The 13,563-nt window shown below is 25.1% G+C and overlaps 1 protein-coding gene across 1 annotated transcript; it reads right to left on the bottom strand.

The window, feature by feature from the left end:
* Positions 1 to 8,539: 8,539 nt before the first annotated feature.
* LOC132926424 (ornithine decarboxylase-like) lies at positions 8,540 to 12,315 on the bottom strand. Its single transcript, XM_060990779.1, is given in 9 exon segments — positions 8,540 to 9,459; positions 9,461 to 9,563; positions 9,629 to 9,840; positions 9,914 to 10,156; positions 10,217 to 10,511; positions 10,567 to 10,739; positions 10,809 to 10,885; positions 11,588 to 11,684; positions 11,759 to 12,315. Coding segments are annotated over 9 exon segments (1,311 nt in total). The 5' UTR covers positions 11,843 to 12,315; the 3' UTR covers positions 8,540 to 9,432.
* Between the last annotated feature and the right edge of the window lie 1,248 nt (positions 12,316 to 13,563).

Raw genomic sequence — 13,563 nt, 5'->3', positions numbered from 1 at the left:
TCGAAGTTATCGCGGCTCACCAGTCACGTGCGCCCACTAATCTCGTATGGCATCATATTAAGCCCAATCTATGACAAAATAGATAATATCATTATCTTTCGTGTTGTGCTTTGTGCATGACAAAACAACAGTTCTTCTGTACTTGGCGTTTAATACTTCTAGCAAACGCATGACGTTGTTCGACGTTTAAAAGTACCTACCACAAAACTATTTACAAAATAAATCATTTATGTCGTAAAAGGGAAAAATAAATATACACGAAAATTGAAGTTTAATCAATAGTAATATTTTCTTGTTTTGAATGTTGTGAAGTGGTCGAAATTTATGTTTCAGTGAATAGTTGTTTCATACTTTATTATTAGACAGGTCTAATGTCTAAATTATTTTTTATATCATATAATAATATAAATGACAAAATATCTACTGAACTACTGTAACAGTAACAGAATGCTTATATTATTTTAGGACTTCAGGTAACACTTTTGGAAATAATTAAAAAGTTATACGTACTTAAAATTGATTAAATGTATTGTCTTACGATACGATGAAGCCTCTATTTATACCGTATTCATTACGTATAACGTATATTATATCAACGGTATCTAACGATTGTGGCAACTTATAATTAGGTCAAAGGCGGACCAAGCTGATGGGACACCGGAACAAATACCGCTGGCCCGTTACAATAATAGATTAAATGGCCTGATAATATTTTAGGAATTAATAATATAGTTTAGATTATGAAATAACAAAAAGTCTTATATTTAATGCATAAATAAGTACAAACCTGATACCTATAAACACATGAAACATAGTTAGTAAATATATAATGTTATTAAATCTTTACGTAAGGGTTCCCAAACTTTAAAATTCTATAATTTATATTTATATTATGTGTTGAAAGTATTTTTTTAAATAATAGGTTAAGAATTTTTTATCATTATTATATTTTTAATATACTTCTGACCAAATTTTCGGCCTGAAATATTGACCCAGTCAGTCCCTTAATTAGGTAATTATTTTTTCATTACAACTTTAAAAACTAATAACCGTAAATATTTGACATTTTCATCTAATGTTTTTATGAGCATTTTCTATTCGTAGACCGGTAGACCATAAGTATATTTTGACTCTCTTAGCTATTAATAGATATTTTAATTTTTCCTTTTATTTTGTTATTAATTTTTTTTATAAATATCGTTAAAAAATTATTCACTGGGTAAAAAAGCTTAGAAATGTAATACAAGGCTCGTAGTTGTTCATTTACCAATTAAAAAATATCCAACATTTATAATCACAATATTTTTATATGCGTTTAAATTTATACTTTCAACAAAATTTGTTGTAGGTATATCGGACATTTTCGAATTGTTTTGTAGTTAGAAATGATTTAGCTATGAATGTTAAATATAATTTTTCTCACTTGGTCGAAAAGAAATATTTTCAACAAAAATAAAGTGAAGCTACTATATTACGAATAGTCTAATAAATACTTAGAAATATTATATCACATAAATATTACACTCGTAATCGTTTTTCGTATATAATAATATATTATTAAATTCAAATTTAATACATTCATCAATCATCAAAATATTCACAATCACCCATGACTATTAACTAGACATCTACTGTACATTAGCACAGCAGAGAGATACCCACTTGCTCGCTTTTTGTGAAATTATTATTCAAGTAATTTATTTTATTAGTACTACTGTAGAATAGACTAAATTAATTTTTGACGAAAACATTTCATTTATTATATTATTAGTATTAAACTATTTTAATAATATTTACATAGGCGTTTATATTATATTATTGTTATTAACTTGTAATTTATAAAAATCACCTTACCGTAAAACAGTGTTAGTACATGATATAAATCGGTCTAATAGCTTAAAATGAATCTATATATTTTTTAAATGTCATTACATAATTCGTGATATACATAATAATTAAAAGTATTAAGTTGCCACGAATAATATTTAACTCAATTTTTCAATCATTAAACAAAATAAACATTCTATTATATTTCACTTTAAAAGTGAAATCAATATGGAAATGATAAAAAAATGTTTAATACAGGTAAAATATGTATTATATATAATATATAGAGATAAGTGCATTTAAACAATAATTATTATTTAGCACTATGCCGGATTAAACATTTTTTGGGCCCTAGACAATTAAAATGGGCCCCTACAAAATTATTTTTTACATACATCTTTAACTTTACTACCCAATAATTAAAATAAACAGCTTTAATAATAACCAACTTATATTAATAAATAAAATTATGTCTATTAATTTTTTTCAATTACAAGAAAAATTAATCAATTATTATATTATTAATATATTTTTTTTAATTTTTCTTAATGAACTATAAAAAAAACTTAAAATAAAATGTAATTCTTAGTTAAAAAATCATTTGATTTTCAAATATTAAATCGTTGGTGATCATTAGACATCTATATTTTCTTTTTGAAACGCACAACAGTTATGTAATTATTTTTATCGCCGTCACCGTCGCGCGTCGCCGCCAGATAATATAATAATATATAATATCACATATTATGTGATAAATATTATCAAATACCTATTTACCACGACAAAAAAATCCACAAAATAATTTTGTTTTTATTACTGCGTATAATACCTACAACTTAATATTTATATTTCATATTGACTTTTGTCCCGTAAATTCGTAAATAAAATACAGGTATTATTAAATTTATTAAAAAAATACGGTTTTTCGTTTTCATGGGGCCCCTTAAATGAGTGACACCCTAGGCGGGCGCCTATTCCGTCGAATGGGTAATCAGACAACGACCGTGTACCTACTACCTACAAAGTACAAGTACTACAATAAGTACAATATACTTGGTCTTAATGTAATACAAATACACAGTGCCGTAGGTTGGCGAAATGGGCGTTTGCCAAGGGCGCAGTAAAGATAGGAGCGCATTTGAGTTAAATTAAAATTGGTTTTTTTTTAATAGCATTTTTTTTTCTTATAAATTATTTAAAGTTTTATTAAAGTCAAGCGTAAATGTGTAATCCAAATATTGGATTGCGCCTTGATAATGTTTATTTATAAAGTGTTTACTACTTTTACATTTATATTATATACCAATATAATAATATATTTTATTTTTACGTGTATGAAACGCATAGCCATATAGGCACGTAAGAGGAATAGCTATAATAATGAACGACTGGTTTTCCCGACTATTTAACTAATATGACGGCAGATATCCAACTTTATTTAATATAATATCTAAACAGAATAGAGATTAAAGTTTATCTTTTTATTAATACCTTATATATTAATACACTATACCTACGTTTCTTAGTCGTCAGTCGGTTTTCGTATTTTATATAGTACTTAGTGTTATCCTAATTCTTAAGTAATAGTGTATTTAGATACAAGAGTGCAGTGTAGAGTGCAAGAGTACAGTGCTGTACTACTGAACTAGGTGTATCAACAATCAAGTATGTGTTTTTAAATTTAATTTATTACATATTGCAAATAAATTATACACACATGTAAATTAGAGACATTTTTATCAAACTTATTTTATTTATTTTTAATATTAGTTAAAATCTCAATTTTAATCGAAATAATCTGTTAGTTTCCTATATCATCAATCAAACGATATAATAAAAAAATAATAAAAATATGCATCTGATTTGCAATGAAATATTCAAAAGATTTAGATGGAAAAGAGTTAGTTTTAGAACTAATATGTTTCAAATACTAAGCGTTGCCTTTATTTTCTGACTTCAATATAGTACAGTGAAACCTCTGAATCACTGACACTCTCGATCGCCGAAATTTTGTCCGCTATTTAGAGGAAAACATTTTTTTTATTAAATAAATAAATTCAAAAATTTTATTTTATATTATTTTTACATTAATTTGATGTTCGAAATTCCAGAATGTCCATTTTTTCTATTAGAGTTAACCGTTTTCTTTTGCTGGCTATAGCGCACTACAATAAACGTTCGTATAAACAATACGTATAATAAATTCGCACTACAATAATAAACGTTGGCATCACAAACACAACTAAACGACATAAGACAATGCATAAGTTACAATTTTTCATTGACGCGATAATATTTCAATGACTGAACGGATAAGATAAGATTTTCATATAGGTTTTTATTCTGGTATTCTAAAATAATTCTTAATTTAAGATAAAAATTACTAATATCAATGCCATAAAAGTGTCCTTTATTTAGAGATTTTCCTATACATAAATAGTGAAAATATCCCGGTCCCCGAAAAAACGTCCGCTATTTAGAGGTTTCATTGTATCACTATTAGATCTAATCAATATGATAAATTCTAATTCTCTAAATGATATATACCCAAACATAGAAATAGCTCTAAGAATTTTTCTTACTTTTCCAGTGATAGTAATTAGTAGCTTCTTGAGAACGAAGTTTTAATAGTTAATATTAACAATTTTAATATTAATGATTGATTTAATGTAATATTTTATATTATATAACATATTACATATATCAATATATGTATTTCCAAATAATAAGAAACGTTGTGCTTTTTTGGTTTATTTTTATTTTTTATTTTATGTAAATTAAGACTTACATATTAATATGAACAAATAACAATCTATTATAATTTATTGTCTCATTAACTATAAAGACCGATTGTTTTAAAAATATAGCAGTATTTTGATTAACACGTAAGAATGTAATATTATTACATATTTTGTATAGAAAATATACCTATTCGTATATAAAGGCAATTAATATAGACAATTTAAAATGATGACATTAGATTAAAGTGACATGTACAATGTAAACAAATATTATAATTTATTAGTGTATGTGAGTAATCTGTAATCGTTTTTGGTCAATATTTCCTAGCAACCATTTTTTGTCGCCATCTAACACAGTAAAAAATGATTAATGAACAAATTATTTGCGTCATAAATATTGTTGTCAAAAAGTAATTTTACCATTTTACTATTTTTATTATGGTATATTGGTACTCTACATTTTGATATAATAATAATAATCATATAAAAATCATTATTATTTTTATTTTTATTATATAATTTAAAATTATTGTTCAAAACACAACAGCATTTACAAATTATTCACTACCTACTTATTGAATTTTTTATTTTATTAGATACTGAACGGAGTGATGAATGTATTGATTTTACAATGATGTGTATTTTTTTTTTATTTTTGTGTCTGTCATCACTTTTTGGAGTAGTAATAATGCTTTGATTTTTGACTTCAGCCCCTCTTTGAAAAGGAAAATTCATCTAGTTGGTACTTTGGGGAGTCAAAAGTAAAACATTTTCAATAGTTTTCAAAAACGTCGGGAAAAACCCTGAAAAAATTACGAAAAAATGGGAATTTTTACGCATAACCACTTTTTGACAAAATCGAATTTTTGATTTTGCTGTAACTCAAAAACGAATCATTGTAAATACTTGAAATTTTCACCAAAAGTTTATATTATGATTATTTAATTACGATTAAATTTTCAAAATATTTTGACCTTTTTTAAGCTACTTATAGATAATTGAAATTTTCGACTTTTCTATGTTTTTTTTCTTAAAATGTCGATAAAAAAAATTTGGCTATCCAAAAAATCTTTAAAATTTAATACAAGATTTATTATAAATTGAACTTATCGCAGTAAAAAAAAATCAAAAATCGTTGGTCACAATTTTTGTTTATAAGCATTTAAATTTAAAATATTTACAAAATATATCAAAATCTCGAAAATTTGCAAAGAATTTTGAAGTTGGAAAATTCATAACATTTTTGTGATTTATACTTAAGATTCAAAAATCCAATACAAGGTTATCCATAAGTTTTCTTTCAAGTAACTGTAAAAAAAATTCCAGCGTCAATATAGAAAACATTTTATGAGCGTATGAAATTTAATTTTTTACAAAATCACGTAAAATAACGATGTATTACAATTTAAATATAAGTAATAATAATGTAATATATCCAACTAATTATCATTGACTGAAAAATCATCTCCGTTCAGAATCGTTTTTCGTATACAATGATACCCGTCATTGCATTCAAATTTAACACATCCACACGACCTACTCACCTACAGTGACCCACTCTCCATCTCTACTATACAGCAGAGCGATACCCACTTTCCCACTTTTTTTTTTTTACATTTATTTACAAATAATAAGAAACGTTGTGCTTTTTTGGTTTATTTTTATTTTTATATTATGTAAATTAAGACTTACATTAATATGAACAAATAACAATTTATTATAACTTATTGTCTCATTAACTATAAAGACTCAATTATTTTAAAAATATAGCTTATATAATTTAAGTTCACAATCTAAACTAAAACCAATATGATCATACTTAATTCATTCACAATCGAGTAAGCTGGACAGCCGGTTTTGTATTATATAGGCAAACCATTTTACACATAGACTTTAAAAACAAGAAAAAGTATGCATTGAGAGGGCTGTAGTCGGTCGTATAGGCAATTAATATAGACAATTTAAAATGATGAGTGATGACATTAGATTAAAGTGACATGTACAATGTAAACAAATATTATAATTTATAAGTGTATGTGAGTAATCTGTAATCGTTTTTGGTCAATATTTACTAGCAACCATTTTTTGTCGCCATCAAACATTGTAAAAACACAACTACATTTACAAATTATTCACTACTTATTGAATTTTTTATTTTATTTTTTTTTTTTTACTATGAAATATATGTTGTATATTGATTATTGAGAAAATAATAAAACTAATAATATAATTAAATTAAGCATGTCCACCTAGACATCGCTTTTTAACATAAATAACTATAAGATATAAAAAAGTTGGACAAGTGGGTTCCACCCTACTAACTAGTGTTGATTGTGTCGAGTGGGTTACTGTTATGGCCTACGGGTGTGTTAAGTTTAAATTAAATGATGTACCATTGTATATGAAAAAACGATTTGAGCGGAAATCGTCTTTCAGTGTACATCAGCAGAGCTCGGGAATAAAGCACTTAAAAATCATTAAAATAAGCGGTAAAACACATCGTTATAAGCACTCAAATAAGCATTTCAAAAACTTAAATTTGAGCAAAAATATTAAATAAAAAAATATATACATAATTTGTAACTTTATAAAATATATAATAAAAATATTATAAAAAATATTGAAACAAAAAGATTGGGAAAAGTTATTAACTAAAAAATCAAAAATCAAAAAAAAAAATCTATATTATAAAAAAATCAATCTTCACTTTCGAGACATTTTGCCTTATTGTTTATAGATTTTCCGAGGGATTTTCTGAAAAAACTATAAAAAGTAGAAAAAGTGGTCAAAAACACCAAAAATAATCATAAAAATTGGAAATAAGCATCTTTTTAAAAAATCGTTGAAAAAAACACATTCAAATTTCATAATTTAACGTGTTGTAACATGACATCACTTCCATAGCACTCTGCTACATTTTAAGTCAATCCATAAAAATAAGCAAATGCTTTAAGTTCCGAGACCTGGTTATAAGTATATTTCATAATAAATTTTTTGATATATAGCTATTAATGTCATTTATTTTACTTAGTATTACTTACTAGTTACTATACTCTCAATGACAATCTTGCTAAAAATATTTTTCAGATGTATTTCAACACTTAGTGTAATTTGTATTTAAAAAACATAATCAAATAATACATTCTTTTTAGTACAATAAATTTGATATTGAAATATTTGAACACTAACTGTAAAACGATACTAAAACTTATTTATAAATATTTAAATAAAATGATTCATTTGTACGCACTTTTATAGATTCAAGAATCTCGGATCTTATTTTTATAATACAAATATTAATTTATCAAAAATCACATCAAGTGAAATTTCAGCTAACTAAAAATTTTTGTTATTCTGTAATTTATTTATTAATATGGAAAAAATTTGAAAAAAGAAAATATAAAAATATTATTCACTGAAATACAATGATAAAACAAAAACAAAAAGTACCAAGTATTTTGCAATTAAAATCCATATAAAAGTATTTTTAATTTAAAAATATTGATTATACGGTTTTTGAAATAGGTATTAAAGAATTATTTGAATTCTTAAAAATACTGCTTAATGTAAAATAAGAAATTAACTGCATGACTGTATGCAGGATGTGTTGACGAGTCTCAGAAGTAAGTAGAGATATGGGACTGGAAGTTTCAGATGTATTTTCTCTATAGCTACTTTCAATACAAGCATAGTTTACAAAAGGAAATAAATTTATGTATGTATTATAAAATGTATTTATGTAATATTATTTACTTGGTAAAAAAATAATCATAATTTATTAGATGGAGCTATGTAACAAGATAATATATTTAATTATAAATATAATAAAATGGATATTTAGTTACTTTCATAAATATTATTTTTTTTAAATTAAAATCCAACAAAACAGACAATATTAAATTTACAAATTCAATTAACCACTCTCTGAGTCTCTCCTTTAAGCTTGAAAGCTTTTGTTGGAGAGAGGGAGTTACTGTAGTTAAGAAAAAAACAAAAATAAATAAATAACATAGCATAAAATATTAATACAACGTAATAAAATAATTAGATAAAGAGATTATCAATCTGAATAATGTAATTATAAAAATAACAATTGTAAAATCATAAATACATAGTGTTCCTTTTGTTTGTGGGGCTGTATATTTGTTTGCGTTTGAGGTCGGTAAGACTTTAATAATTAGGACTTATTGGACATGGGAAAAACGTCAATTAAATGAACTCAATTGGTATGGTGTTGGTGGATTACTATTAAAAAGTTAATGTAACAAAACAATAATAATAACACTTGAATAAATAATTAGGAAATTAACAACAAAACGGCAACAACTTCAGTACGACAATACGGTGATACAGTTTGGTATGGTCACGGTCGTAGTACTGACTTATCACAGAGATTCGTCGCTGGTCTCCTATGATTACAGACCAGTTACAATATACAATAATATAATTAATATGATTTGACGACTAACAACTAATACTAGAATTACAAACACATAGTATATTATAATATAGATGTTATATAACATTACAAATAAAATAAACAAAGAATAACTAAAAAATATACATACACAAAGTGTTCTTCGCCAATTCCAAAAATAAATATTTGTACATTGCATATTTCATATTCATACTATCACCCATTATTATATATATTTTTTAAATCATATGGCATAGAATTAAAAATTATTGGTCCCAAATAGTTAACAAAAGACAGACCAAAATATTTATTGGTATATTTAACAGGAAACTCATAATTTCTAAAATCTCATTGATGAGAATTTGGTATATTATATAAGTAAACATTTAATAATTCAGATAAAAAAAAAGAATTACTGGATAAAAAGATATGTATTTTGTTGGGTTATTACAAATCGTTTTCATTCCATGTATGTATCATCTTCACTGGATTCTGATCGCATCGTTTTGATAACAGCAATAATGGGCATTGTTGAAAAATAACTTTCAGATATTGATGTTGAGTTTTTCAAATATTTCCTAAAAAAATTATTACATAATCAGATTAAAATAATCAATATTATAAATACTTTTATGCAACTAACCAAATACTATCATTAGCGACAGCAAAGATCTTGGGAAGTGAGAATCCACTAAATTTGCTAGCTATTGATATTGTATAAGCTCCCATGTCTTCAAAAACAATCCAATCACCCATTTCCATCAGTGGCATGTTCACAAATTTAACAACTTGATCTAAACCATCACAAGTAGGTCCCCAGATGGAACTTTGAAAAATTGGACGCATCGGAAATTCCTATATTAATGTTAAAATAAGTTTATTGTAAAATCAATCAAATAAATAAACAATTAAATGGTATCCAACTCACATATAAAGATTTAGGAACAACAACTGAGTGATCATAAAGAATATTATTAAAAGAACCATACACTCCATCATTAATGAAATATTTAATATGATTTTCATCATTTGAATGATTTTTAATTGAATGTATTTTTGTAGATAATGTAAATGCTGAAGCCACAAAATATCTACCAGGTTCTGCTATTATGGTCACTCCATTATTTGGAGGGAACCATTTATTAAGTGTATCATTCACTATATCTGTAATCTAAAATAAATGTTCTTAAAATAATTAAAATTAAAATTTTCTTTTTAACAAGGTGTATACGTCATTATCCAAAGAAGTGTTTTTATTTCCAGGAAATCCGCCACCAATGCTCAACAAGCGCATATTTTTGAAACCTATTATCTGGCCAATTTTGAAAATATGTGCTGAAGCAGTAATTGCTTTTCTAAAAATTGTCGGTTCATTGTATTTTGAGTCAACTTGAAAGCTTACTCCAACTACAGACAACCCTAAACTATAGGCCATTGCCATTAATGATGGTGCTTCGGTTAGAGGATTACACCCAAATTTGATACCTAGAGGACACTGTGCACCATAACTAAGTTCTATAAGCAATCTAAAAACAAATAAAATATTAACTTTGTATATTAAGTTAGCAATTTTTCACTTACTCGCAGGATGGATACAAAGACTTTATTTTGAATAGTTCCCATTTACTATCAAATTTTGTTAAATTAATGCATGTGCTCTTGGCATATTTGATATGTGAAGCTATTTTTGCAGGATTAGAAAAAATGATACGAGAAGAGTTCACTCCCAGATCCAAGATTTTTTTTATTTCACCCTTAATAAAATAATTTAAATCCCAGAATTAATATTATAGTTTCATAGATTTTTTTTTTAATATCCTTACTTTGGAAGAACAATTAAAGTTTATTCCAAGCACAGCCAAAATTTCTAGTACGAGCGAGTTGTCGTTACATTTCACAGCTGAAATTTATTTTTTAATTAAATATAAACACATACAATTTGAATATAATATTAAATTTAAAACTAACATAATTGCAAAATTATAATGAATTATATATTTATATTATGTGTATATTTGTAAAATATATATTTTTAGAAATACTTCAATTAGTTTTATTCAATAGATATTAACTAAATATCTATCATTGCCCTTTTCCCCTGAATTCAATATGTTATCTCGTACTTAATATCTGTATAATATCTATTAAATTTTGATTAAAAAAAAAATAATATCAAAAAATATTCTGTTTACTTTGCCACTATCACTATTGGCATACTGCTGCACAAATGATATCTTGTAACCAGTATAAAATATTGTCTAAATATTTTTATTTTTAAATTATCTATATTTTTGATTTTAATACTACTTTTATAAAACTAAACTATTAAGTCAAACTTAATTGAAATGTTCACAAACATTTTCTCGCCTTCTGTTCTGTACTTGTTACTCAACACACAAAATCCTGTGCACATTTATCGTTATAAACTATTCATTATCTAAAATACTATAGTTCACAACATTCTTCAGTTTTGAACCGATTTTATTGTTGTCGGTCAATATATATATTTATATTATCAATAAATATTAAAATATTTCTGACATTATTTACAATACTATAAGTATTATCTTAAAAATAAAATAAAATATTTGTCTAAACTCACTATAAAAAGGTTTTATATGCGGTAATGTTTGCTGCCACTTTATTACTTTATTCACAAGATCGCCAACATCAAATACATAAAATGGATCTAATATTTCCTAAAACAAAAAAAAAAAATTTAATTTAAAATAGTAAAATTATCATAACAATAAACAAAATATGTAATAATTACCTTTGTTTTAACTATATCCTTAATAATTTCTTCAACAGTCACTTGATTATCAATGACATGAATTTGTTCTTTTACTTCCATCATTTTCAAATTTATTACACTTTAACAATACCTACAACAAATGCCTTAGATGCTATATTTTATCACCGGAAATGTTATTCCATTGAAAAGGTAAACTGACACGGTTACGGTGGATGGATGCTACTGGTGAACAGTGGCGAGCCCGTAGCGATGTTGAATATTTATTGAATAAAAAAAAGTTATACAAAACACGTGTTTTTGGATATCAGTTTTAATTGCACGGACGCACTTTATTATCACATACAACAATATGTATTACAAAAGAAAGACGAGGAAGCTCGACGTGAGTGCAACAACACTCCAAAGAGATGTGACAAAAAAAAAAAAAGAAAACGCACAAGAGCTTAATAAGTGTTGTGGTGAATGTTGAAAAATGCGGAACCGCGTTCACAAGTCTGTCGATACGTCAAAATAAAGAGACGGTCAAGTCAAAAAGTCGGATTCTTTTATAAATGAACATCGACAATGTTGTTTTGGTTACGTCGGTTAACATATATTTAACATATTATGATCGTAACTAGTTGTGACAGTATGTTGCTGCAACAGGTTGATATCATATTGTTACTAACATCATGAATGTACTCATAAATCACGCGGGCACATTTAAATTTTGGATTTTGACAATCATACTAAAATATGTTTACATCATGGGTGGCTGATCATTGTATCATTAAAAAACCCAAGAAAATCTAATCTCCACCAAAAAAAAAAAAATCATCATTAATATTATCAGAAAATAAATATTTCCTCTTCTTTTTTAAAAAGTTTTCTGTGGTTTATGCTACGCTAAATTAAAAAAAAAAAAAAAATAATAACAAAACAAAAATAATATTCTATGATTTAGTTAGTCCACGTTTGTTAGACTTAGTTCATAAACTCAGATATACTATACTAATAATATTATATTATAGATAAACTACTACATATAAGTTCATTACTTCATAAATAATCATATACAATGGCTGGAGATAAAAATAATCATTAAGAATAAAAAAGAAGCCAAAAAAATAGCGGCCACATTTTATCCAGCTTCTCCACCTTTTTAATTTTGAAATTGAATTCTTTTAAAATTCTTAGAGTATTTCGCTTTAAATATAATTTTACATTTACAATTTATCTTTTACCTAATTTAAAAATATTATTTATTGTAAAGGTAATATATTCTAATTCAATTTTCTAATAGATACAAGAACTTGATAAATTTATTATGACCGATGAACCCTGTCCGTGAGCTGTACAAGTGTAAATATGCAATAAACTAATAAATTAAAAAAATTATTAACTACTTTATAAAAAATACTTTAACAATAAATTTCTTATGTAAAATATTTTTTCTCATATTGTATTATACAGATCAGTGAATTGTTAAGATTAGAAAGATCAACTTTTTCAAAAACAACTAGACAAACAAATTATGTCGAAAATATTTCATAATAATTTGCTTACACAGTTCTTGAAGTTTTCGTACCAATGTCAAAATAAAAAACGAGTAACCTCTACTGAAAACATGATCTATTATGTTTAGTAACAATTCCATTATTTAAATAATTGAACTAATTATAATTACCTAATAAATTTTATATACTATATAAAGTGTTGGAAAAAAACAGTTGTCTAGATATAGATATAATTATATAAAGTTTATATGGTTAATATTAAAATTATATATAATTTAAACAATTAACATTTTTTTAAATTTATTTTATTTATACTATATATACATT

Source organism: Rhopalosiphum padi, chromosome 3, assembly GCF_020882245.1.
Source record: "Rhopalosiphum padi isolate XX-2018 chromosome 3, ASM2088224v1, whole genome shotgun sequence".
NCBI lineage: Eukaryota > Metazoa > Arthropoda > Insecta > Hemiptera > Aphididae > Rhopalosiphum > Rhopalosiphum padi.
Note: the sequence above shows the minus strand (reverse complement) of the source record. Positions and strands in the feature narration are given on the sequence as shown.